The sequence below is a fragment of the Rhodnius prolixus genome, unplaced genomic scaffold (genome assembly GCF_049639745.1).
Source record: "Rhodnius prolixus isolate KJV_2025 unplaced genomic scaffold, Rpr scaffold_4, whole genome shotgun sequence".
NCBI classification, from domain to species: Eukaryota; Metazoa; Arthropoda; class Insecta; order Hemiptera; family Reduviidae; genus Rhodnius; species Rhodnius prolixus.
The window spans coordinates 37,964,360-37,989,399 of NW_027411614.1; the positions used below are offsets into that span (position 1 = coordinate 37,964,360).

Here is a 25,040-nt window from a genome sequence, read left to right on the forward strand (position 1 = left end):
CAAATTCTCTGTACCAAACTCGTTATTTAAGAGGAAAATATACCTGAGCACCCGGTTTCGTTGGTCCTCTTCAATTCCATACTGTATATCCTGATTATTAAGATCTAAATAGCTCTCCGTAGAAGTAGTTCCAAGTAACAGCTGTGACGAGAGGAACGGTTCGCCCGCACCTTCAACAGCAACACTTGGCTCAACTCTAGAGGTCCATGGGCCAATAGCGGTTAAGAATCTAGGCGGTGTAGGACGTAAATTAATAATGGCTGATAAAGGAAGGCCGCGAAGACAACGGACCAAATCTTCTTTATTTGGTGCGCTATTTTTACAACCTAGTTCATTGGATACTCTTTCCCTGAGTCCGATCGGGTCCTGCGAGATTGCCCAAGGGCTCAGAATTGATCCAGAGACAAGAGCTACCCGGCAGAACAAGCCTGCAATCAAAAACAAACGTATTTTTTTACTTATGTCATGGAATCATATCGGGAAACATTGTAAAGAGAAAAAGGTAAAATAAACAATAAAAGTCAACTAAAACTATTAAACATTATTATTTATTTTCTTAGCTAAAAAATCAATTTTTCTGCGACTTGACTCCTGTTAATTTGTACTTTGCCAATGGTAAGAGATTCAGAATTTTTCGAATTCTTATTTTAGTTTATTATTTATATATTTCATCGAAGATACACCTTAAATTAAAATAAACAGATCACTACTTAAGTGTGAAAGAAGTTGAAAGGTGAAAGTTAACGAATACTGATTGAACGACAAAATATTAGTGATTGAACAACTGTTAGCAATAACAACAACTCCTTGATAACACTTCTCAACTAGAATGCCGAATTAATTCAGAAGGGACTTAAGTAAAGCGAACGTTCTGGATAACTACTGAATCCCTAGTGAGCTATTTGATTCAATAATTATTACTAAAGCAATAACTCTTGTATACTGTTCAATGAAGTAACATTTCCTCACAAAAGTAACATTTTGAAATTAAACAATTTAAGAAAAAATAAGAAAATTTTCATCCACGTCACGAAAACAACTTTATGTTGGAAACACGTACTTATTATCTTAATGCCTTTTTCAAAATCAGCAAAATCAATCACTCTGAGCACATTAACATTGAGACATCGTGCTTTCTAAATTGGATAGAATGCCGGTTTCTTGGCAATTTTAACGTTGAAATCCCATAATACGAGTATTAACTTCACGCCATGAGTACGGATGTTATTATAGAACCTATTCAATTCATAATAGATGGCCTCTTTTTCCTCATCCAACTCATCCTCTGTCGGTGCATGAACACTAATTAAACTGAGGTAAAAGAATTTTCCATTAAATCGTACACAATATATTGTATTATTTACCACATGATAATCCATGTCTGTGTGTTTTGTCCTTTCTTTATGAAAGAGCCTGTTCCAAAAATATTCGTTTTATTAGTGTGTTTATTAGTGTATAACACTTTAGATTCGCCACCTGAATTTCTACCCTCGAACTAATCTCTTGAATCACTGCCACATCGATTTAATATTTTTCCAGCTCCATTTCTAGTCCTCTAGGAATTTTAGATTGTATTATTGGTATTAGTATTTGATTATATTGACATCGTTCCTTCCAATTATCTTTTGGTTTTGGCTTCGTGACATGACATTTTCTGGGATAGGAATATTGGCCCTTTTGCCTAACCCTCCCCCCCTGCAACATAGGAGCCCCATAGCTGTCTTTAATTCAAAATTAAGAATTCAGTAATTAAGATTTGCTATGTCCTTACAAGTACGCTAAAGGATAAGTAAGTATCTAGGATAACTCTCAATAGCCAGCCATTACTTAATCTGCTTTTGCTTGGGTGTGAATTACAAACCATTTATATAAATAGCTATCTTTTCTCTACAATTCAATAAAGAATTCATTGAAATCTGAACCATACAAAAGACTTAAGTATTGACCACGTAATAAAAATCCAATGATAATATTTGGTTTAAAAAAATTCTTTTTCACGGTAGCATTTTCTACATCAATTCACCTCACACAATTTTTATAAGAACTTTTATACATAACTTTATACTTTGGCCAAAGTCTCTTAAAACCAAGTTCTATTAAAACTTGTAAGCTGTATTAGCCAGCCTAGAAGTTGCTCAAGTCAGGATAAACAAAAAGAAGTTTCTTAATTTTCATACAAACTATTTTTTTTTCTTCTCTAAATACAAAAATAAAGAATAAAAAAAAGGAAAAAACAATTAAAAAAGTTCAGAGAAGAATAACAAAGCATTATAATAAATTGAAGATTTTTTTTTTTAAACTTAATGAAACATTTGTTTTAATTTTCCTTCGTGCTCATGAGAATAATATGGGGCCATTTTATTCAAAAACTCCATTTTTTTAAATTTTGATTTGAACAGTCCTAAAAGAAATAAAAATTTTCCTGTGGGACAGCGGAGGTGATGAAAAACACATCGTCCGCAAAGATCAGTAAACGAATGTTCACATTTCTTAAAAGATGTCACCTCCGATTTCTTTAACCAGATTATTCAGATATATGGTAAAGAGGAAGGTAGGGGGCAATCTTGTTCGAATCCAGTTCTAGAAATATAGGCCTTTATTTAGAAATTCTGGTTATCTAGATAGATATCTTTATATATTTCGCATTATTTATTATAACTAGAACATTGCAATATTATCTCTTATATAGCTATCTTTTCTCTACAATTCGATAAAGAATTTATTAAAATCTGAACCATACAAATTCAGATACTAAGGTTTGAAATTTTAACGTAATTGAAAACCTCCAAAATTTAACCTTCTAAATTTCATTATCTATTACAACTAGAACATTCCAATTTATACCAGATATAGAGCAGACTTTCCTCTACAATTCGGCGCACAAATGATTGAAATCTAAACAATACGAAAAGAGAAACAAGGTATGAATTTTGAATGAATTTGCAAACCTCCAAAATTTAACCTACCATATCTCTATGAACTATTATCACTAAAACATTCATAGAAGGAACTGATATTGGGGAGTAATTTAGACAATGTCATGACCCAAAAAATTTCAACTCCTAATATCTTCTCAATTAATGGATCTGTACACGAAAAAATTATGGCTTTTTACTGAAAAGTATAGCGCTTAACAGAGCAAAATTTCATACTAATATGTTGTTTACAGAGGGAACAGATATAGAGGGCGTAATTTAGAGAATGTCATGATCCCCAAAAAATTTCAACTCTCAATATCTTCACAACTTAAGCATAGTGGGTTATAGAGGTTTGAAATTGAACGTATAGGCAAACCTCCAAAATTGAACCCTTTATATCTCATTAACAATGATCACTAAAACATTGCAATTTGTACCATTTATAGAGTAAACTTTTCTCTATAATTGGGTAAGAAGTCGTTGAATTCTGAAGAATAGGAAGAGGGTTACAGAGGTTTGAAATTTAAGGTATTTGCAAACCTCCAAAATTGAACCTTTCAATTCTCACTAAATATTATCACTTAAAAAAAAACCTCTTACAAAGGAGGAAATTTAGTTATTTTATCTTTTAAAGTAAAGGAGAGAAAAAAATTGTCAAAGTTGGGTGTTTTTCAACGTTATGCTTTTTCGTGCAATTTTTGACGTCAACCCTTATACAACTGACCTACCGTTTTATTTTTTCTGAAGAAGTAATTAAAGACCAAGAATTACACAATCAAGATTTCCTTTATCATTGAAGAAAATATCAGCCATATTTTTCAGTTTAGCTTTCTTTTTTTTTTTTTGTAAGTGTAATAAATGTGAGAAAGGTGAGTGATTGAGAGTTTGTGTACAATATGAGGTGAGCTAGATTGTATGCTACATTTACTACTAGTTGAGATAAACACCAACATAACTGAAGAAGTGGATAGATCACTTCCCGTGAGCGTAGTTAGCGAAAGTACTATTTTGTTTTTAGAACATTTAAATCTTTAGCATTAATAAAAATTATTTATTTTATTAGACATATTTTCTATGTTTAATTAGTTCGCAGAGATACTACCACTTAATAGAGAAAACTACCACTTAATTTAATGGAGGCCCGTTTAGCAATCAAATCCTATCCGAGTACATCAGAGACACAGACTTTGGCCTTAATACAGCCGACTACACCCTTTCAACGTAGAAAATTGAAAAGTAACAATACGATTCTGGCCAAAATAAACATATCTAAGGTCAGGGCGTTGTTTGAAAAGTCCACTGACAGATAGTACATAGGTTATTTGTTGCTGAAAGTAAATTTGTGGGAAGCGAGAATATAATTATGTACACTATGTGAGGTAAGGAGTAAAAAAGAATAAACAAGTTCTGCTTTTAACATCAATGATATTAGTTTGTAAAATTTAAGGAAAATACTTACAGTAAAATGAACAATTTAAAAAGAATATGGCATATAAAAAGGCATTTTTCTTTTAATTTGACTTGTACAGGACAAAAGCCTCCGCTCTTGCTCCCCACACAAAGCACGAAAAGAAATGTACGCTGGAATTATAGACGGCAACTAAGTCTTTCTAAGATTCGAAGAAGCATAAGGAATACCGCGAATGGATGTGAAAATATACAAACATCTACTCCATCTAGCAGGAGTTCACAGATGTTTCAGCCGCTCCATGCTCCCGCTTATACTATCTCTCTCTGACAGCCCTAACACTAAACCAACACTGTTTTCTCACTCACTCTATCCTTCGCTGTAACAAGTTTATGCCACTTTATTCCAAACGCTTCTCGCAGAGGTTTTTTATTTTATTTTTATTTATGTATTTTTTCTATTTGTACACCTCATTTTTTTTTTTGCCATTTCAGAAAATTTGTAAAATACATTCCCAGTGGTAATGTTATTTATAAATAACTACATCAGTTATACAACTACAACAAATTTTCCATAACGTCTGTTTTTTAATTTAAATAATATTCCGAGCAAAGAAGGTAATTTACGCGGAAATATCTAATATTGTCAAATGTCGATTTAAAAATATTTTAACAATCTAAACTTACGATAACCTTAATGTCCATTTTGCAGTCGTAGATACCAATAATACTTAATTTATAAGTTCATAAGTTACTTCAAGAGTTACTTCTATAATTTAAAATGTTACCACACGGAGATTACTAGCGCGATTTCAGAAAAGGGAAATGAGCTATTGATCTCATATTCTTCTAAAGAGTCCTAAAGAAGGGCTAAGGGTACATTGCCGACTAATTTAGAGATTAAACGCAACCATATGACAGTGTGTATAGAGATCAAGCAAGCATCAGCCGACAACTGAGCCATGCATTTGGGATACTAAGTAAATTGGCACGACTTGTTGAGTTATGATGCCACATAACACGGGTTACCAAATTAAGATGAAGAATGGAGGCGCTGAATAGAGCTATATGGAGGGCTTCAGAGGTAAGAATAGGCCTGAAACTAAGGGATCCTATTTTGAGCGTGATGTTTAATCTTTGTTTGATTAATTCCAGTCATTAAAAGCCATTATTACAAATTATTAGAGAACCCTGAAGAGAATAGAATGGATTAGATTATTTTTAAAGTGGTCAAAATTTAATAAATCTGAAAATTTTGGAATTCAAGAAATTTGTGAGTTGAGAAATTTTAGAGTACTTTAGGTGTTCACACTAGATTTTTTAAATAAATAAAACTGTACAAAGAGATACAAAAAACATTAGGTTAGTTCAGTTTATGTAATACAAAATGGTCAATTTTTTTAAATTAACATTTTTACTTGGTATTTTCCTGTGTGCTAATATATTCTGTTCCCCAATATCTACCCTTTACTTCATATTAGTTTATTTTCCTACATATGGAAGAGAGTAGTAGATGAGTAATGTGAAATGTATATTCTGTTGACTGCAACAAACATTTTTGATATTTAGCGTATTTTCACCCATTTTCTTATATGTCCCTCTTTTCATCAAACAACAATAGTTTTATGGGAAAAGCTACGTAACCAAGAAGCAGTCCAAAGAGCTTTTTACCCATCAGGGAAGTGTAAGGGATGGATAAAAAAACTTTCGTGAGAAATGAGCTCAATTCCACCAGGCTCCACTTTTAGTGAATTTGTTTAGTTTTGCATTCAGATTAAGTAGAGTGTGGTTGTAGCAGTAGAAAAAGTTCGGATGTCACTTGACTGACAAATGAGAATGAAATCCAAAGCATCCTAGGCCAAGCCCTCAAAGTTCCAATTGACAAGTGATTTATGATAAACTTAACTAAAGTCATTACAGCTTGATTAAATTGATACTAAAGCCATAAATTATTTAATAAGACTTCTTGTGCGGGGTAGAAGGAAATATTGATGAACTAATGAGGAATTTCACACTTTGAACTTTTTTTTTTTTTTGTAATGCGCAGTTCGAACAGCTACTATTGTATCTGCCACAGTTTGTTTGATCTTTAAATGCAACTGGTTTCAGATTTTTATCCATCTAGCCAGTGCAGAAAATTCATTTATTAAATATTTATTCTGACTAAAAAGAGGAACTACTGAGGCCTTGGTTGATGGCACCAAATTCCTTATTCTATTGAGATCTTTAGATAAAATGATCAGTTTTAGTTTTAAATAGATACACTCAATATAAACGAAGTCAATCCATAAAGATTCCCTAGACTGGAAACTTTTGCTTTAATTTGGAACACATAGCTCCAATCTTAGCTAATTCTTCTATTTATGAACTGGATCTTATTTTGGATAACCAATTATCTTTCGACAATTTATCATTCGCAATAAAGCCATGTAACTACTGAAATTACTGATCTTCTATTGCAACAATTATTAGAATTTTGCTGTACTTTACTATCAACACTGCATTTTTCAGAACGTTTAATTAGAAAAAGTGGGCCCTCAACAAAATTTTTTAGAAAATAAAGTTGACTAGTTGAAGGATTATTTACATTCATTTAAAATTTAAAATCTTGGTATTCCGTTTAGGCACCACCTCCGGTCTTTCACTCCTCTTACAACAATAAGAAATAGTAAAATGAAGAAATAAGACCAAATTTATGTTTTTATTCGTGTACTAAGAAAATTGAGAGATCCATAGGTGCCTACTGGAGTAGAAGTTTAAATATAATCTTCGAGATATAATGGAGCGTATAAATTTAAACGGGAAATACATTGAAATGGCGAAGTACCTAACCGTTTCATAGATGTAGTATATAAATATATATGTATACGTACATTTATATAACCCGGTATTTTACTACAAAAATATAAAAGACGCCACCTTGGATAAATTGTAGCAATATAGCGCAGAAAGTAATATTGAGATGTAATATTAGAATTGTGGCTCCTACTTCAAGAAAATTGGACAATTCTTATTGAAAAGAAACACATGATAATGCAAGTGTACTGGTGCTTATTATTTTCTGATATCCAGTTTTGTACCATCTATTTCAACTTCTTAGAACTTCAAATGCTACGGGAAAGTAATTTATTTGTAGTTAATAAGAAATAACTACCTCGAAGCTAATTAAAAGAGAATCCTGCGTCCTTGACGGTGATTTCTATTTTTAGTTTTTGCCGAAAATACATGTTTGAATATATCCTGAATTAAAGAGACCTTTAATGTTTCACCATTGTGATCATAAGGTAATTCACATTGATATTTACACGATTCGCAATTTTCACTTCATTTTGCCCCCCCTTTTACATTTAAAAAATGCTGTAAATTTTATTGGATTAAATTAAAGACCTTTAATTTAACTTGAACTTTATAAAAATTTCACATGACATCACTACAAAGATGTGGCGATATGGAGTGGTATGGTTTTATATTCCCCGGTTATTCTGATGCTTTGCTCGGATTGCCTTAGTGGATTTAAGTATTGCGGCTTTTGTTTTACTGCAGTACAACATCTGAAAGTAAAACTGGAACAAATTAAAAAGAGTTTCATTTACCGAACTCAAAAATTTGAAAAGTGCAAACTAATCTTTAGAGCGAAAGATCAATTCGCCGCTAATACTGAATGGCCTTACAGTTGAGAACAATTATAGGTGCCTTACGTTTGCCAGTTTAATTGTATTAAGTTAAGAGGATTGGAAGTGACTATTTTGTGAAAAAGACAAAAAGTTAATATCATGAGGTGCCTCTTTAATTTGAGAAGCAAGTTCTCCTTCATTCAGTAAAAAGTGTAAAACAAATAGTCTAAAGAATTAATAAAATTGTAGCGAGCAAGAGAGATTGTTTTGGGAAACATGAAAGAGATGGCCAAAAAGAATTTATGAACTTTTTATAAACATTTTTTCAAATGAAACAGTTAATTCTATTTATGACTGATTTTTTTTCGAAACAAAACATTCTAAGGAACTGTGTTTTAATTCTTTTATTAGATTACTTTTTTATTTATTTTTTGTCTCTTTTTGTAATTCAAGTAATATCCTACAAATTAAAATAATTCATTACAAAACTTATTGTTTTGTAAATCAAAACATTATGCTAGTAAATATTGAAGTATAAACCTATATTAGCCTATTTATAGCATAGTTTATTCAAGATATACAATAAAAAATTATTGGCGAGAGGAAAAGTTAATATAGAAAAAATTTTAAAGCCCCTTTTCTTGAGGAAAGTCACTAGAAGTTAGAATAAGGGGGAGTCACGGTTATGTGATGATGAAGTAAATATAATAGTTCAGGCCAATCAAAGACAGTCCCGTAATTACATGTCACGTGCAATCTCTGTGAATAGATTAAGAACTTTTAATGGAAATACGATGAATATTAATATATAGATTGCGGCACATTTTACTTCTACTTAATACAAAAGGAAGTGGAAACTTGTGATGAAACTAAGTTTCCAATGAGTTGTATATTTGTAACCACTAAGTACGAATAAAAGTATTGCATGTGTTTGCTAATTAAAAAACACAAAATGGGGAGGAAAAAAGCAACAAGAGCTCAAACATGGTAACTCCTTTGGACACCAACTTCACTTCTAATGCCTTTGTATAATTGGAAACTGAGATTTCTTTTCTTTTTCTCTTTTTAAACTCATAATTCAAATCTTTTGAAACTTCTTCAATTCGCACCCATGTAGAGGATTGCCACTTTTATCTCAATTATATAATCAGTAAATGATTTTTCAGCAGTCTCTCAGGGATATGTAAACTAAAACATCGAAAAGATCCATTATACGACAATTTGCAGACCTATCACCTACTTAATATCAAGTAACATTACAAAAATTGCAAGAGAGAAGAAAATTGGTTAACTGTAAAGAAATAGGGATTTAAAAGATATCGAAGATTTTAAAAAAATCCTTAAAACAGTCCCGAAGATTTTTTTTTAACTTGGAATGTTCTAGCTCCTTAGATATTTTACAGGAAATAGCTTCAGGTAACTCAGAAAAATAAGTTTGTCTGCTGCTTCAAGTGGGGGCAACGTAACCAGCCACTAGAAAATCGAGGAGTAGAAAATCTCCCCAGAGATAAAACGTAACTTTTAATCGTTGATAAATTACAAGTACCAAGATTAATGTAGAGGTTCACAATTGAGGGCGAAGGGATTAACTACAGCTTAACCCAGATTAAAAGGCATTTACACAAATATCCTGTGAATAGCGTAAAATAAGATTTTGTTTCTAACAATGTACATTAATATAGGCATTAATTTCTTGTGTTTATTTTACCCTAGAGTAATAATATTTAATAGGCTATGGAAAGTTAGTAATTAACACTTAAATGAGCACCTTTAGCCTGTGGTGAAATAAGGAGTAAGTTGGCGAGTGCGGCGCCAGTGTCATGACCCATAAGTGTAACTCTCTTAGGGTCACCTCCAAATGAGCCTATGTTTTCCTTGATCCAACGCAAGGCTGCCATTACATCGCCCATGGCTAGTGGGGTGTCCACGCCTGAACCGGCCCGAAGAAATCCTGAAAAAAACATACTGGTTAAAATCTTTTCTTAAAATGTTAATATCTTATTATGGAACAACATAATTTATCTTTTTATGAAAAATATGTAGTTTCATTTCACATTTTTAATGTGTAAAACACATCATTTTAATAAAGGTTTAATTACGGAAAAGAATTACGGTTTTAGGAAATCTAAAATTAATTTTTAGTAGAAATAACTGTCAAGAAACGCTTAATAAATAACTTAATTAAATCAACAAGGGCTTGTTCTCGAGTGCATAAGCTGTTTGGATGAAAGAATTGTTTAATACAACTGATGTGAGATGGCATAATTTGTTATGAACTTCAGTTACTCTATTATCAATTGAACTAAGGTTGGATCAGACAACGAATTTCTCTTTCGCATAAGTACTATTTTTTTCAGAGAATTAGACACCCTTGTAAAGTTTTGTAGCATCCTTACCCGTCTAAGACTATTCTAAGCAACAGAAACTTTAAAAGTAAAGATCCTGATGTTTCATAGTCTGGTAATGGATGAAAATTACAAACAGTCAAAAAAGAAAACAAAGCTGCTAAACGAATGATATTATTCCTAAACCTAATTACTCCGATCTCCATGCGTAAACTTCGAACCATGGTTTTTTTTTTTAGATATATGTATATATAAGCTCTTAAAAAAGGTATAAACAGGCCAAAAGTTACAGGAAGACGTTTTTTCTGTAACTCAATCAACTCACATAACCACACCTTGAGGAAGACAATAAATTGTCGAAAAGTTGTCGTAAAAACGGAGTTGCTGTTTTTTATTTTGACCGAATTTTCGCTAGTTCATTTCTAAATATTTAAACATTACATTTTAAGATTTAGGCATTGAAGAATATAAGTATTCAATTCCAACCAATTGTTGGATATAAATTTTTAATGACTATATTACGAGTACAATGTAAATGAATATACTTATTTGGAATATGAGTAATTAATTGACGTGTTTGTGTAAGTAACTAAGTGTATTTAAGTTTGGAGTATAATAATCTTGGATGCAATAATAAAATTCCCTCATCATAGCTTCTGTTACCCGCTGAACGAAATAAATACCTAATTCATAATTTAAAGATCTTCCTCATCAACATAACTATGTGGGACTACTCCTTGCTCCAAGGGCAAGGAATTATTAACTTATATCCTAAAAGAAGAAACGACCTATAATTTACATCAAAGCTAAAAAAATAGTTCACTAACTAATAATATGAATTACCCATGTTCGATGCAATAAATATTTCTGGATAATATTGAACTTTAGTTGACTAAATATGAGAATTTGTTCAAAGGTTGTGGGTACGTAATATATACATATAAAACATACATACATATATGTTACTTCTAAATTATTTAAGTGCAATGTTTACAGCACCATAACAACAAAATGTACCATCTAACTCCGTTAAGCGCATAGTATTGTTATCACATTGCTAGCTCGACAGGAACGAAGAGAAGCTCTCTTTATCTCACAGCTCTTACTAAGCTCTCTTGAACTGCTGTAACTTGGGATATATACGTGTTTACTTGAATGTCTTGACGGCACTTTAATAACAACCTTGCCTCTCTCGCTCGCACTGCGCAGTTCTAATGTGTCTATACATTCAATGCGACACTCTCCACACCAACTATTAGCTCCACCAACCATTGCTTCTGACTTAAAGTTGTTTAACTTCTCTATTAAGCCAAACAAGCCATAGCTATTTCGCGCTACAAATCTTAGCTCCATAGATTTCTCTAAATGGTGAAAAGTTTCATCTTAATTTTAAACAGTACTCTCTTCTCTTATTTATCTCTTATGAAAATAATAATTTTTTAATTTGATTCTTAACTTCATATTAAGAGCTTTCATAATGATGAGGTACTATAAATTTTATATGACAAATTCAATGCCATGTCTACAAGTTACAGTAATGCCTAAGAGAAACATAAAAGAGAAGGAAGGAAACAAAACACATCAATAAATTCCAAATATTGGAAAAGATATTTCAGAAAAAAAGGGCAGGTCTGGTGAGGTGGTTATGGGTTCGGATAAGTAAGTGGGAAATTCCAGTTCAAGTCCAGCGTGTAGCTACTTTTTACATTTTAGGAAAAGAATATTTATTTATATGAAATGAAATGAAATGAAATGAAATAAGTCTTTATTCAATTTAAAAAATACATAACTTATAATTACTTCTTTTAAAAATTATGTATAAATTATAGAAAACATAATGTACAAATTTATAAATCATATAATAATAAAACAAAAAGAAACTTTATTTAAGTAATTAAAATTTAATTAGAATATTTAGCCATAAAGACATCCACATGGTACTCTGACCGTCAGGGGAGTCTGTTCAGATATAGTGAAGTAATTTTTAGTGAATCAGAAATTAATAGTGTGATATATATATTTAAATATGATTGTAATTTTTATTTATTTATTTTATACTATATATTATATATTTTAATAAATAAGTAAATTTTAGTAAACATAAACTATGTTAATAAAGCACGGCGAGACAAAGCAGCAAGGCAATATTTGGCCAACGCCTCCCAATCCTTTCCGTTCAAGTAAGCCGCAACGTGCTGAGCGGGAAGGGTTCGCGATCCGAACCATTGTTCGCGCATGTTGCTCAGTGCAGGGCAAACCGCTAGAAAGTGGAACAGATCCTCAACCTCTCCACTGGCACACATTAAACAGTCAAGATCTCTATTCTTATAAAATTTATAATTTAGAGGCAAAAGATCCCCTCTAACTTTGAAAATCATTCTGATTAAATGAAACGGGTGGCTATCAGATAGATATGGATTATCCCCAAGGTTGTATTGCAAATTTTTATATAGCGGATGGCTACCAGAATTAAATAATTTCAACTGGAAAGTATTATTCATGTCGGCTTGCAGGGATTTTATTAAAATATTGAAGTTGGCTTCCCATAATGTAAAATTTCCAATATTTTGCCAATTTAAGTCATTTGGAAGGTTAAATTTTGTTATAAGATTCTTAATTTCCAAAAACCAAAGGATTTTACTTTTTATAATTTCATGACATAAAATTTTAGGGTATCTGTTATCGGGGAGCTGCAGAACTCTAACTAAGTATTTAAAGTGCATTTCAAATGTGTAAAGATAAATGGGGTCAATTCCAGTTTCAGTATGAATAAAAGCTGATGGAGTAGTTTTTGGGGATTTAAATAATTTTTTAATAAAAAAATAAAAAAGTCTTTCCACTTCGACAAATCTTTGCCAACCCCACACCTGGGCACCGTAGCACATCATAGATCTGTTTACAGAATTAAAAATGCGAATTTTTGTAGAAAAAGGAATGCTAGTGTTATCCATAAAATGATGCCAAATTGTATTTAAGCTCATTTTGGCCTTAGACAATTTGTTTTGAAAATGTTTAGTATACGATAGAGTAGGGGTAAGTATTATACCGAGGTATTTGAATTCATTGACGACCTCTACTTTCTGTGTACCTAAATACCATACCTCATTATTGGCTGGACGGCCACCATTGCGGAAAATCATAATTTTAGATTTTTGTAAATTGATTTTTAATTTCCAACGATAACAATAAGACTCCATTTCATTTATCATTAACTGGAGGGAGATTGGATTGGAGGCTAACAGAACTACGTCATCGGCATAAGCCAGTAGTTTTATCTTGCAATTATCACTTATTACCACCCCTCCTCCTAGGCACTCCTCCAAGTCGTTAATGAATATAGAAAATAAGGTAGGGCTAAGGAGGCATCCTTGTTTCACTCCAATATTTGTACCAAAATTAGGTGAGAGCCCATTTCTGCACATAACAGAGGCAGTGGTTCCCGATAACAGATTCTTAATACTAGTCACAATTTTTGTAGAGAGACCAGTTCTATGTAATTTATAGATAAGACTAAACCTGTCAATACTGTCGAAAGCCGACGACAGGTCCACAAAAAAGGCGTATACCTTTTGTTTCTTTTTGCTTAATTTTATTTTAATAATGTTGGTTAAGTTAAATAAATTATCTATGGTCGAATAATTTGACCTAAATCCTGCCTGTGATTCCTTTAGAATATTATTACTCTCCAACCAGTTATTTAATCTATGAAGGATTAACCCGGAATACAGTTTACAGATAACATTAATGAAAGATATACCCCTATAACTAGACGCTGAATTTTTATTTCCTTTTTTATATAAGGGAAAAATAATTGATTCCTTAAAAGAGGCCGGTATCTTACTAGTTTCGAATATTTTATTAAAAAGTAATAGAAGCCTATTTAAGAAAACTATCGGAGCAAATTTGTAAAATTCGTAGCAAATTCTGTCTGTCCCAGGGGCCTTATTCTCTTTACTCTTACTTAGAACAAGTTCTAATTCATCAAACGAGAATGGTTTGTCTAAAAAGGCATCGACTCGGTGGGACACATCAAATACCAATCTAGCAGTTACTGATGAATTGTGTAGGCTACAAAAATACTCAAACAATTGTTCCGGAGATACATTTCCTAACACCCAGGGTTTGCGTTTTTGAAAAGCTCTAACTTGCTGCCAAAATTCCTTACTGCTTTTAACATTATAAAGTCTGCGAGCACAATCTACATAGTATTTCTGTTTCTTATTTTTGCATAAACGTTTAAAATCAAAATTATATTTTAAATACAAGTGTTTATCTTCTACCTCATTCGTTCTCCTAAACAGTCTAAGCTGCTTAAAAGATTTCCTTCTAGCACGGTCACATTCTACATCGAACCAGTCTGCTTTCCACACTTTAGGGCCTTTCTTATTATTGTTACCTATCGCTGAACTCCTGATTATATCATTTAAATAGTTAACTTCCGCATCTAGAGTATCGTACTTGTAAACAATATGGTTCAAATAAAAAGATATACTTTGTTGATATTTTTGTAAATTTTGCTTGGACCAGTTTAATTTTGGTAAAAGAGGCAAAGTGTTATCGTTGTAAATTTGTTGTTTATCATGAATTAACAGAGTGGTAATAATTGGCATATGGTCTGAATAAAGCTGATGATCTACTCTAAAACTACTTACCATGTCAATACCTTTAATACTAATGCAGGAATAGTCAATTACCGAACAGCCAACCTCGCTAATGTAGGTGAACTCGCCTTCCAAATCATTTTCAAATCTACCGTTAAGGACTATAAGACTGAAGCTATCGAAAAAATCCAAAAGTTTATAACCGTTACTATTAATAAATTTATCTTTGGATACTCTATTTCTGGATTCTATTTTACAGTTTAAATTAATAAGATTTTTGGACAAAGATTGGCCATCACCGATCCTTCCGTTTAAATCACCCATTAAACATATTGTTAAATTGTTATTTACCGAAAAAAAATTGAACAACTGATTAAATTCATCCGCCCAGCAATTACAGTTTAAGTACACGGGATAAATGTATGTTAGAAATGGTTTTGTTTTAATTACCAGTAAGTCTTTGCCAGAAATCTGACAAAAAGATACCAGATGATCCTTGGTAGCTTGAAGTTTGATGCCATAGAGATGTCCGCCCGATGCTCTGCCATGCCTTGCCACTTTCGCCGCTGGTACCCAAAATAGCTGAAAATCTTGAAAAATATTTTCATAGTCTTTTATCATTTCCTCTTCCACAAACGTTTCAAATAATAGAATGATGTCAAATCGCTGTACATATGAAATAAAATCTGAATTGTTTTTCTTATTCCGCAGACCATGTATATTATAAGCCAAAACTCGCAGATGTCGTTCCGTCCCGAATAGTTGCTATTTCTTATGAGTAGACACAGTAGAGTCAGTCTCGCTGTTTGATTGATCGGAGAGCACACTGGGTGAAGAGGAGCCGTGAGGTCCATAACTAAATTGCTGCAGTTTCTCTTTAATCTGATTTGGTTTTGTTCCTGATTTTGTTTTCTTAGTTATTGCTGTATCCTTTAGCTTCCTATTCTCATCCAAGTTCTCGGGAGGCGTAGCAGAGAGTTGACGTTTTTGCCTTTGTGCCATACTGTACCCCGAGTTATTGCCGTCTCTTATAACTAATTTGTCATATTTAATTACGGCGTATTTGCCCTCTTTTCGCGCTTCAATGAGTTTGGGGATCAAAGTTTTTCTGTGTTGTAGAACCTCTCTAGGAAGATCTTCGGACAACTTTATTCCTGATCCCTTTAACATTGGACTATTTTTTAAAATAGTCAACTTCGTACGGAACTGCGTTAAACCAATCAAAATTGGTCGCGCTTTATTTTCTTGAAAAATTCCCAATCTCCTTACGAAGTCAAAATGTGTTGAATCTAACGTAAGGTGCAACTTTTCGTTTAGAAATTCGCATACAAAACGTTCCAGTTCAAAAAAATCTTTAAACTCCTTAGAAATGCCAAATAGCACTAAATTTCTTTTGCGATTTTCTCTATCGAGTTGACAAACCTTTCTGTTTAAATTGTCCATTTTGTTACTCATTAAGCTTAGGGAATCCTTAAGCTCAGAAACTATTAAATTACGTTGAGTATTAATATCTTTTTTCAATTCATCTTTGAATTGAGATAGCAAGTCGATCAATTGTTGATTCATAGTTTTAATAATTAAATGCCAAACTTGATGACTCACCAGTAAAATTTAATTCTTTAAAAAGAAATAATAAAAAAGAGTTCGGCAGCAAAAATCAAATTTAATCACCAAATATTGCAATTAATTAGTTATAATAATAAATTAGGTGATATAACATACGGAGTCTCGCAGTAGCTGGCCGGGTAGTGCGAATGGTGCGAGAAGGACAGAGATATGGTCCCCCACCACTAAGAGACACCAACTCCAGAGATACCACTGGCACCAACTATAAACAATGCTGCACTTCCTCTGCTTGCCAAGTCCGATGTTCAAATTTAAAATTTGTCCAAATAATAACAACTATTTGACCTTGAAATACACTTTAAAACTGTTTTTCACCAATTTTCATCGGTAGAATTCCAAATAACTTTCGAAAAAATTCAAATACAATGAAAAGAACTCACACATATAAAATTATTGTAAAAAAACAAGATAAAAACTGTTTAAAAAATAAAAAATTGAAGAGCGCAAGAAATACGTGTTCACTGTTTCAATACCAAACATTGACTCTCTATTTATTTATATGTAAAAGAGTAAATAAATGTGTGTTAAGTATGAGCTTCCGAACCCCCGCCCTCGGTCCCGTAAACCTAATTAAACTTCGTAGCTCACTGGACGACATGCCCTGCCTGAAAAAATAGGCGATTACAATACTTTAATTTTACTTTATTTCAAAAAGAGGACTTGAGACTTATTTAAAATTATAAAATTTTCTTTTGAAAAACTTTGTTATTTAATTAAATTATGAAAAAACATTTCAATAACGAACTTAAGCAACTTAAAAGACGATTCCTTTTCTACAATTCTCTAATAAAAACTCTACGTTCTTTCTTTTTCGTCTCTTTATAACTTTAAGAAGCTTGATTAAAAGAAAAAAAATTGTTTTAATAATGTAATGGAAACAGAAATTGTTTCCTCCTCTAAATAAAAAGTAATTTTACATAAGTTAAATATTTTTTTTTGATAATGTAAAATCGGATGCGTATATTTAAATGATGAAATCGAAGGCTCAAATTTTACTGGCACACACTTCATTTCAGTTAAACTACAGTTATTATTTAAAGATGGAGCGAAGAGTGATGTTATTGAAACAGAATTATGAAGACCAACCAACCTCGCCCAACGTGACTGTAGGAACATGGAGGGGAATATATCCTACTCTTGAAAGAGGCAGTTTTAAGGTTTAAGAAGTGGTCATATAACTGAATCTCTTATCTCCGTCTTATCTCCTTCCCTGGAGGTAACTCTGAAAGCTTAGATAGATTAAGGGTATTGGGGAGAATATGAGTATGTCCTCCATGAAAAACTGGGAAGAGTGTTTTGATGTTGGGAGTGGTGTATCCCAATCTACCGCCTCTCCGAACTCTGGTGATTCCCTGGAAAGCTTGGGCTGTTACCCTCTTAGAGCACCCAACCTTTAATTTAAAGGCCAGTTTTCGAATATCTGGAAAGAGCTTTGCACGAAGAGGCACATGAGTCATCAGGAAAATTTTACCTACTACTGGTTCCCAATCTTTGTTCAAATTTAATAGGAGTTTGGATCTCTTTTGGATTTTTCCCTTAGAAAATGACAGGTTTTCTTTTGGAGCATTATCGACTCAGAAACAAGAAAGTAATGGCACAAGCAGATTTTTTGGGGAGATGAAGCAGACTCTAGTACACCTCATAACATATTGCAATGCTATTGTTCAAGGAATATTCAGACACCTGAGAGAAATTACCAGGTGCTGGAGGAGCATTATCCTCCCTGGAATCTTCTCGAATCTTGAAAAGTCTCAGACATTTGGGACTGGAGAGTGTCTGGAGGGATTCGCCAGCCAGCTGTAGGGGTATAACAATTTTTAAAGAAATAGATTGTCATATGGACAGACAATAAATTATCATGTATCATAAGGATCACCATTGTGGACGGTCATGCAACGGAAAAAGTAAAAGGTAACTTGTGTACCAGTTGAGACTTCATTGAGAAAGTTACAGAAATTTGAGAGATGTTACCGCTCCAATTACAGATTGAAGATTGTCTTGGACGCTTATTAATGGTTTTTTTTGTAGCCGACTTTGCTCCTTACTACAGCAGCTTTTTAGTAGTAAATTTATTATTTCCAGAGTTGGGCGCAGCTTTGTGGCTTTAAGCGAGACCTCACCACATAACGAATAACTAAAATGTCAGCTAAAGTTTGCCTATTTCCTCACTTGGCCTTGTCATAGTACTCAGCCGTCCATTTTCCTCCGAATATGCATTTCCTCATTCATTTTTCTAAGAGGTCTTTTATTTCAGTAAATTTAGTTCCGTTCGCTGTAGGCAAATTCCATATTTCGATTCCATAATCTAGAACAGAACGTACGAATACTTACAGGTCTTTTAGTAACAAATTTTAATATTTACAAATTAATAACATCCGTTATTTTTTTAACGGGAATGATTAAGTTCAATACGATTTAAAAGATAGTAAGTAAGCGTTTCCAATAAAGAGTGATAACCGCAATATATATACAATAAATTCAGTAAGAAATTCTGAAGCACAGTAACAGATACGAGCGCAGTGGGTAATTGGATAAAAGATCTTTCTTAATATATGCAGCTTCCAAATGCAATTATGTAGGTTTCGATGCTACTCAACTTAATAATGCAATCTAAGAAAATAGGGAGCTAAGTCTGAGAGAATTGGTGACCTGAACTGGAATTAGGATTTTAATATCACTACATTGCTATTATTATTGTTAGCTGGCTAACAATAAAGTTTTTCCAGTTTTAACTATTTTCTTATAGGAAACAAAAGAAAAAAAAGGGGGGAAACTTTTCTTGTTTAATTTTAGAAACTAAATTGCAGATTCAACTTGGGTATTAAGGGTGTAAACATAGGGAGGCCCTTCCATCATACCGTTGGGAGTATAACAAACTTGTTGACCCTCTGAAAGCAAAGTTTCACGCCCTCTCGCAGCAAAGTCACACACTAGTATTAATTCATTGCAACTGAATACTTTTAGATGAAGGAAAACTCACACTTTTTATCAACAACTTCCTTTAGTTTAGAATTTACCCGAGATATATGATGATATTTACACGCTTTAATAAAGCATTCCAGCTACATTTACTTGCCTGCACACTTATCAACAACCTAAATTGCAGGAACGATGCCTATCATTGTGGCTCTATGCCCAAAACTTTCCAGCCTGAAATCATTCTTTCATATATGTACGCTGCTTCTTGATTCTCTCTTTCTCCACTTTTTAATCTTCCTAAAATTGCATCTCACAGCAACCAATGACTTGGTTCTATACAAATAACACAAATTTTCTCAAATAACGTCGTTAATAAAATCGCAAGCAATTCCACGACCACATTATTAAATAATTCAATAATTTTGACATAGCCGTGGCTATTCCCACAAGCTACTAATGTCGCTTTGTTTAAATCCTAGTTTAACAGTTCCTACGTTAAAGTTGAGAAAGTGGACATCAGAACCGCACACCCCACAATCACTTGAATAGATAATGGAAATTCTGTTAAAATGCGACACACGAATAAATTATAAACTAGAAAAGAATCCTGAATAGAAATTTTAATGTTGATTGAAGTTAATAATGATGGAAATTGAAATGGTGATAGAATAATAAGAAACAGTAACTCTCCATGTGTTACCACACCTCAACGTTATTAGATTCAGAAGGTGAACCTGTGGTAAAATGGATACGTGTTTTGAAACCCAATACTGATACATCAAAATTATCTATTCTATAATAATACAGCGCATTTTCCTCAGATGTTGAGGGGTCTTAAATTTAAAATAATAAGAATAGTAACAAAGAAAAAAAAATACATCGCAAAGATATTATTGCTAACTACGATCCACATAACACAGATCAAAAATGGACTTAAACTTAGAGCCAGATTAAATTTAAATTTACTTAAACTAGAATTAAAATCGTAATTTAATATTCCTTTTTGCTATTACTTTCTAGACAATTATTTCACAGAAAAAAAACTAAACAAGAGAGCGAAGGTTTTCATTATATTCATGATGGAGTTTTGTGACAACTCTTGAGTATTAGAGAGACAAGAAGTTTTCTGCTACGCTTTTTACCTGCTTCTTCAGTATATTTTAAAACACTCTTTTGTTAACTTGAGGCAGGCTTTTTCTATAAAAAGTTTAATTCATCGTGTTAATTTGTCAACTGGCTGCCCACTGCTGATATTTAGCATTATAAAATTTTTTATTTCTCCTTTGGCTTATGAAATGTCACATCGCTGACTTATACGAACCAGTAATGCTGAATGGAAAACTTAGATATTCTATTTTATCCATATATTTCTCATAATTTTCTTGATGTTAAATCTATTTTCACTGCCTTTTTTCTCCTACTGAAATCTTTACTTTACAGTTATAACTGTAAAACTATGTATAGTATTTGGTAGAAACATTATGTAGGACAATTAAAGGTGAGAAAGTTCTGGAAAATGAAGGGGGACTTTCTTTTTCAGTATCATTTCAGTACAACGTACATTTTAATTTCTTTATAAATTTTAATGAGGACTTCACACATAGCAAAGATGCTATTTTTAGGCTTTTAAGATCTCCACTGAATGGAAACTGTTAAGATTTCACTGTAAAATTTATTTTCTTAACCATTTGTTGATAAATTATTTTCCTAGTATCAAAATACAGAGGAAATAATGTTGATGTTTAATATCCAGGCAGAAAGGGTTCCTTACAATATTTATTCAAAGCTGGATGTAGTAAGTAAGCCATACTGTAGGAACATGCTTTCTCTACTTCCTTCATCGGATAACATGTCATGTTCAGTTGACGTGCCCGCCGCCTGTATACTACCAGAGTTCAGACCTTAAATATTACATCAGTCATTTGTCTTTCGTTTGTAGACCTTCCTTATCCACTTCAACTACCTTGGCTTTATTATGAAATAGCTGCCAAAAACCTGGAAGATGGTATTTTAGTTACTAATAAATGGCAACGATCTACTCTAAAATATACTCAACCCATAAATCTACCGAGAAATAATTTTCAAACGATAATCTATTAATCATAGTTGAATTTTAAACGCGTTGATAAACCAAAAATGTTCCCGGAATTGTATATACAACTGTTCTTTTTATAATCATTGAAAGTAAAAGTGTAACAAAATTAGTGATACCTTAGAAATCTTCTATTAAAATTCTTAATACCCTGTAAAATTTGTACTAAAACACATTGGTTGTTACATTTCGATTTGAACAGGAAATTCTCAGGAAGAGATAAAGGCAGCGAAGGAAAAGATGAAGAGAAGGATGCTCTTGATCCTTTCCCTGTCGAGGAGATACACAGATAAGGTGAAGAAAAGAATAGAACAAGATTGACGGGTTGTTAGAGGGTGATTTGTTGAAAATGATAAGAGTTCCAATAGAGTCAGCGTGAGAAGTTCCAATATGTGGCGTAGGTTAATATCTACAGATTCCACTCATCTGCAAACTTATGTTGCAATTCAACTAGCCAACCAAACCGATCAAATACACTTAAACATACAATTTTATAAAAACCAATAATCTTAAACTATTGACCAACCGTTTTCTCCACACACCCGATACAAATTATACAATACTAACAATAACACCGAATTAAAAATAATAACAAAACATTAACAACCACATTAAGCCACTATATAATGTTACCACACCATTGCAGCCTCATAACTTAAACAATAAACCCTTTAAAGCAACATAACCCTTGGCTGTTTGCTAAAAACACAAGGCCAAAAGAAAAAAAAACCCTTGTAAAAATCAGCTTAAAGAGACTGATTGTAATGCACTTTTGTAACAGATACATTGTACCTCTATACAAATAATAATAATAAAATAAAACACTCGGAAGAACAAATTTCACGAAATACAATCTTTTACCAAGTAGCACAATTTAGCATGATGTACAACCAAGTGGTACGCGAGCCAAAAAAGGTTGGGAAACGCTGCACTAATCTATGACTTCAAACATAGGAAGAGGAAGAAGAAATAAAAAGGTTACCATTTGATGTAAAATGCTGGTTTCCAGAAGTCAGGACAAACAGAACTGCTTGAATAATGGAGGTGAAGACAGAAACTAAGTATAATGGATAATGTTTCCTTCTTCAACAGATGGTAGTGTAAACCAACGGAAGAAAAATAGAGAATATCTATTTATAAGAGATTCTGTAATAAGATATGTCGTCTTAAGATTTGTGGATTTTTCTTTATATTGGCTGCCCGCTGCCAGTAATCTTATATCCTTACATTTCTACTTTCCTCGACTACGGGTCGGCTAAAGATGTAGTGTAATCGAGTCAAAGGCGAAATTGAATTACAGAAGAATGTTTGTTCAAAATGAATGTACTAAATAAATAAAACTAATTATTTTCTTAGAATCATTTGGCAACCTTTCCCTTACGCTTTGAACAATATTCTGAAAAATATTTCCAGGGATTTACATCAAACTTTGCATCCCATTTAATGTCATCCACTTCTGTTAAAAACCTTCTCAACTAAAATTTACTTTGAAGACTCGTTATCATCGTACTAAAGTAATATAAATGAATTACTATTAAATTCTTGAACTTTCATTTAACATAAAAGAAAGGGTCAATGATAAAGTAAGAGTAGACAAATTCTTAAAACGGAGGGAGAATGGTGCTTTACATAGATTTTACAAATTTGGCTTAATTTCTTTAATCGATAAATTAATTCCAAGATATTATTGTTTCAAAACTTTCTTAAACAACGAGGACCTTCGACTGGCAGATAAAACTAGCAATAGAAAAAGTTTGTGAAGGTTCCATGCAGATATTTTATGTAACATGAAAAGACATGATGAATAATTAATTAGCATAAAAATAATAAAAACGCACGTACAATATTGTAATGGAGGAAAAAATAAAATAATTAACTAGACAACAGATTGCGTGCAAGGTTCAAATAAGTTAAGCTCTCTAGTGGAAAAGTTCTTAGATAGTAGTGTTGGAAAGGCCCATATTTTCTATGTGCATCTCCAGCAACATGTCAGACATCTTATTAGCAAAGTAAACGAAGGACTATTATGGACAAGAACTTTCGTGTTTTTAGAGATGGGGGATTTGTGGTCTAGCCCCAAAACATCGAGTACTTTCTGGACTTACAGGCGCACGGCAAGGTGAATTAAGCAAGCCGGCAAAAGGGTGGAGACGAGGCTAATGAGTTAAAAGCTGTCTGCAAATCCTCGCCTAAGAGAAAAAGTTAATGGGCCCAGCAAAAAGGATCCACCTTACCGCTTACAACGTTCGCTAGCTAATGGGATATTTCCTGCACTACGGATACACTTTTCTTATACAAGCAACTAGGTGAACAACAGGTCGATAAAGAAGTAGGAAAATACTGCGAACTGTGCATTATAAACATCTCTAGTAATGTTAATGATAGTTATATTCCACAAAATAAAATAATGTTGCAACAATAAAATCTTATTTGAAACATCTTAAGATTATCTATTTTTACAAAATTGGAAAGCTTTCTGCCAAAAATGAATAAATGCCAAGTTAGTTCCCTTGTGACCATCCGTTCATAGAGGACAGAAATTAATTATAACCCGGTATCCATCAAACTTTGTATAAAGAAGTTTGAACTATTTCAGTGAATAGTTTTTCCAAGAGCATCTTCTTCGTAAAATTTTCCACAAAATTAATCTATCCTCTACTTTCTTTTAAACTTTAGTTACAATAATTTTCCAGTTTACACAAATGTTCTGCTAACTCAATTTGCAGCGAGGTAATATAAATTAATTTGAGGCAACCTCAACAGTACAAACATAATGTGATGCCTATTTTTAAGGCTGGCTTTACATCCAACTACCAATTTAGGTGTGATTATAATTCAGCTTTAGTCGGAGAAGATTAGCAAACATACTTTACTGTAAATTTCTAGCACAAAACATTAAATAAAATTCAAGGCCTAGACAGGGAATCGAACCCAGTACCACAGTACAATACAGCTTTGCATTCATCTTCACTTACCGCTCAGCTACTTAGTGCTAGTCCTTAAAATGGATATAATTGATTATAATTATAAGTTACGTTAAACTACTATTTTCATTTATACAATTTGATCCCTCTGGTAAATAATTGCTGATAAATGGTTTGCTTTTCAACAAAGATATAATTACTGAACTAAATTTAACCAAACTATGTAAAAATATATTATTTCGAATAGTAAATTAAGTACTTTGTATTGTTCATACATACTATTATAGATATATTATACAATAGCATAAGTAATTATAGTATATACAAATAGTTAAGTCTAGTTCTTGGTATTTATAAGAGTAACTATGTAGCAAAGTTGGACTCACAATTTCTCGACATCTTAAAAATTTGTTTGTTTTTTTCTATTTTAATGAAGATAGAATTTCCTTTAAATAGCTCGAACAGACGGCTGTAGACTTAATATACCTTAATAATTCCCTTCATTAAAGAATTATTTCATTAGGATGTTTTTTTTTTCTACACTGCAATAACTTAAATCTTGTTTCCCGGTGACATTATAAACGTTAGCTGGGT

At 32.4% G+C, this 25,040-nt stretch overlaps 1 protein-coding gene across 8 annotated transcripts in view; it reads right to left on the minus strand.

Moving 5' to 3' along the window:
- LOC141455619 (neuroligin-4, X-linked-like) overlaps positions 1-25,040 on the minus strand; it is a 577,612-nt gene that overhangs the window by 101,696 nt on the left and 450,876 nt on the right. For all 8 annotated transcript variants that reach the window (XM_074130804.1, XM_074130808.1, XM_074130802.1 and 5 more), the window contains 2 exons: positions 9,708-9,890; positions 44-428 (listed from right to left, as the gene is read on the minus strand). In XM_074130804.1, coding sequence (XP_073986905.1) covers positions 44-428; positions 9,708-9,890 — 568 coding nt within the window. The remainder of the gene's footprint in view (positions 1-43; positions 429-9,707; positions 9,891-25,040) is intronic.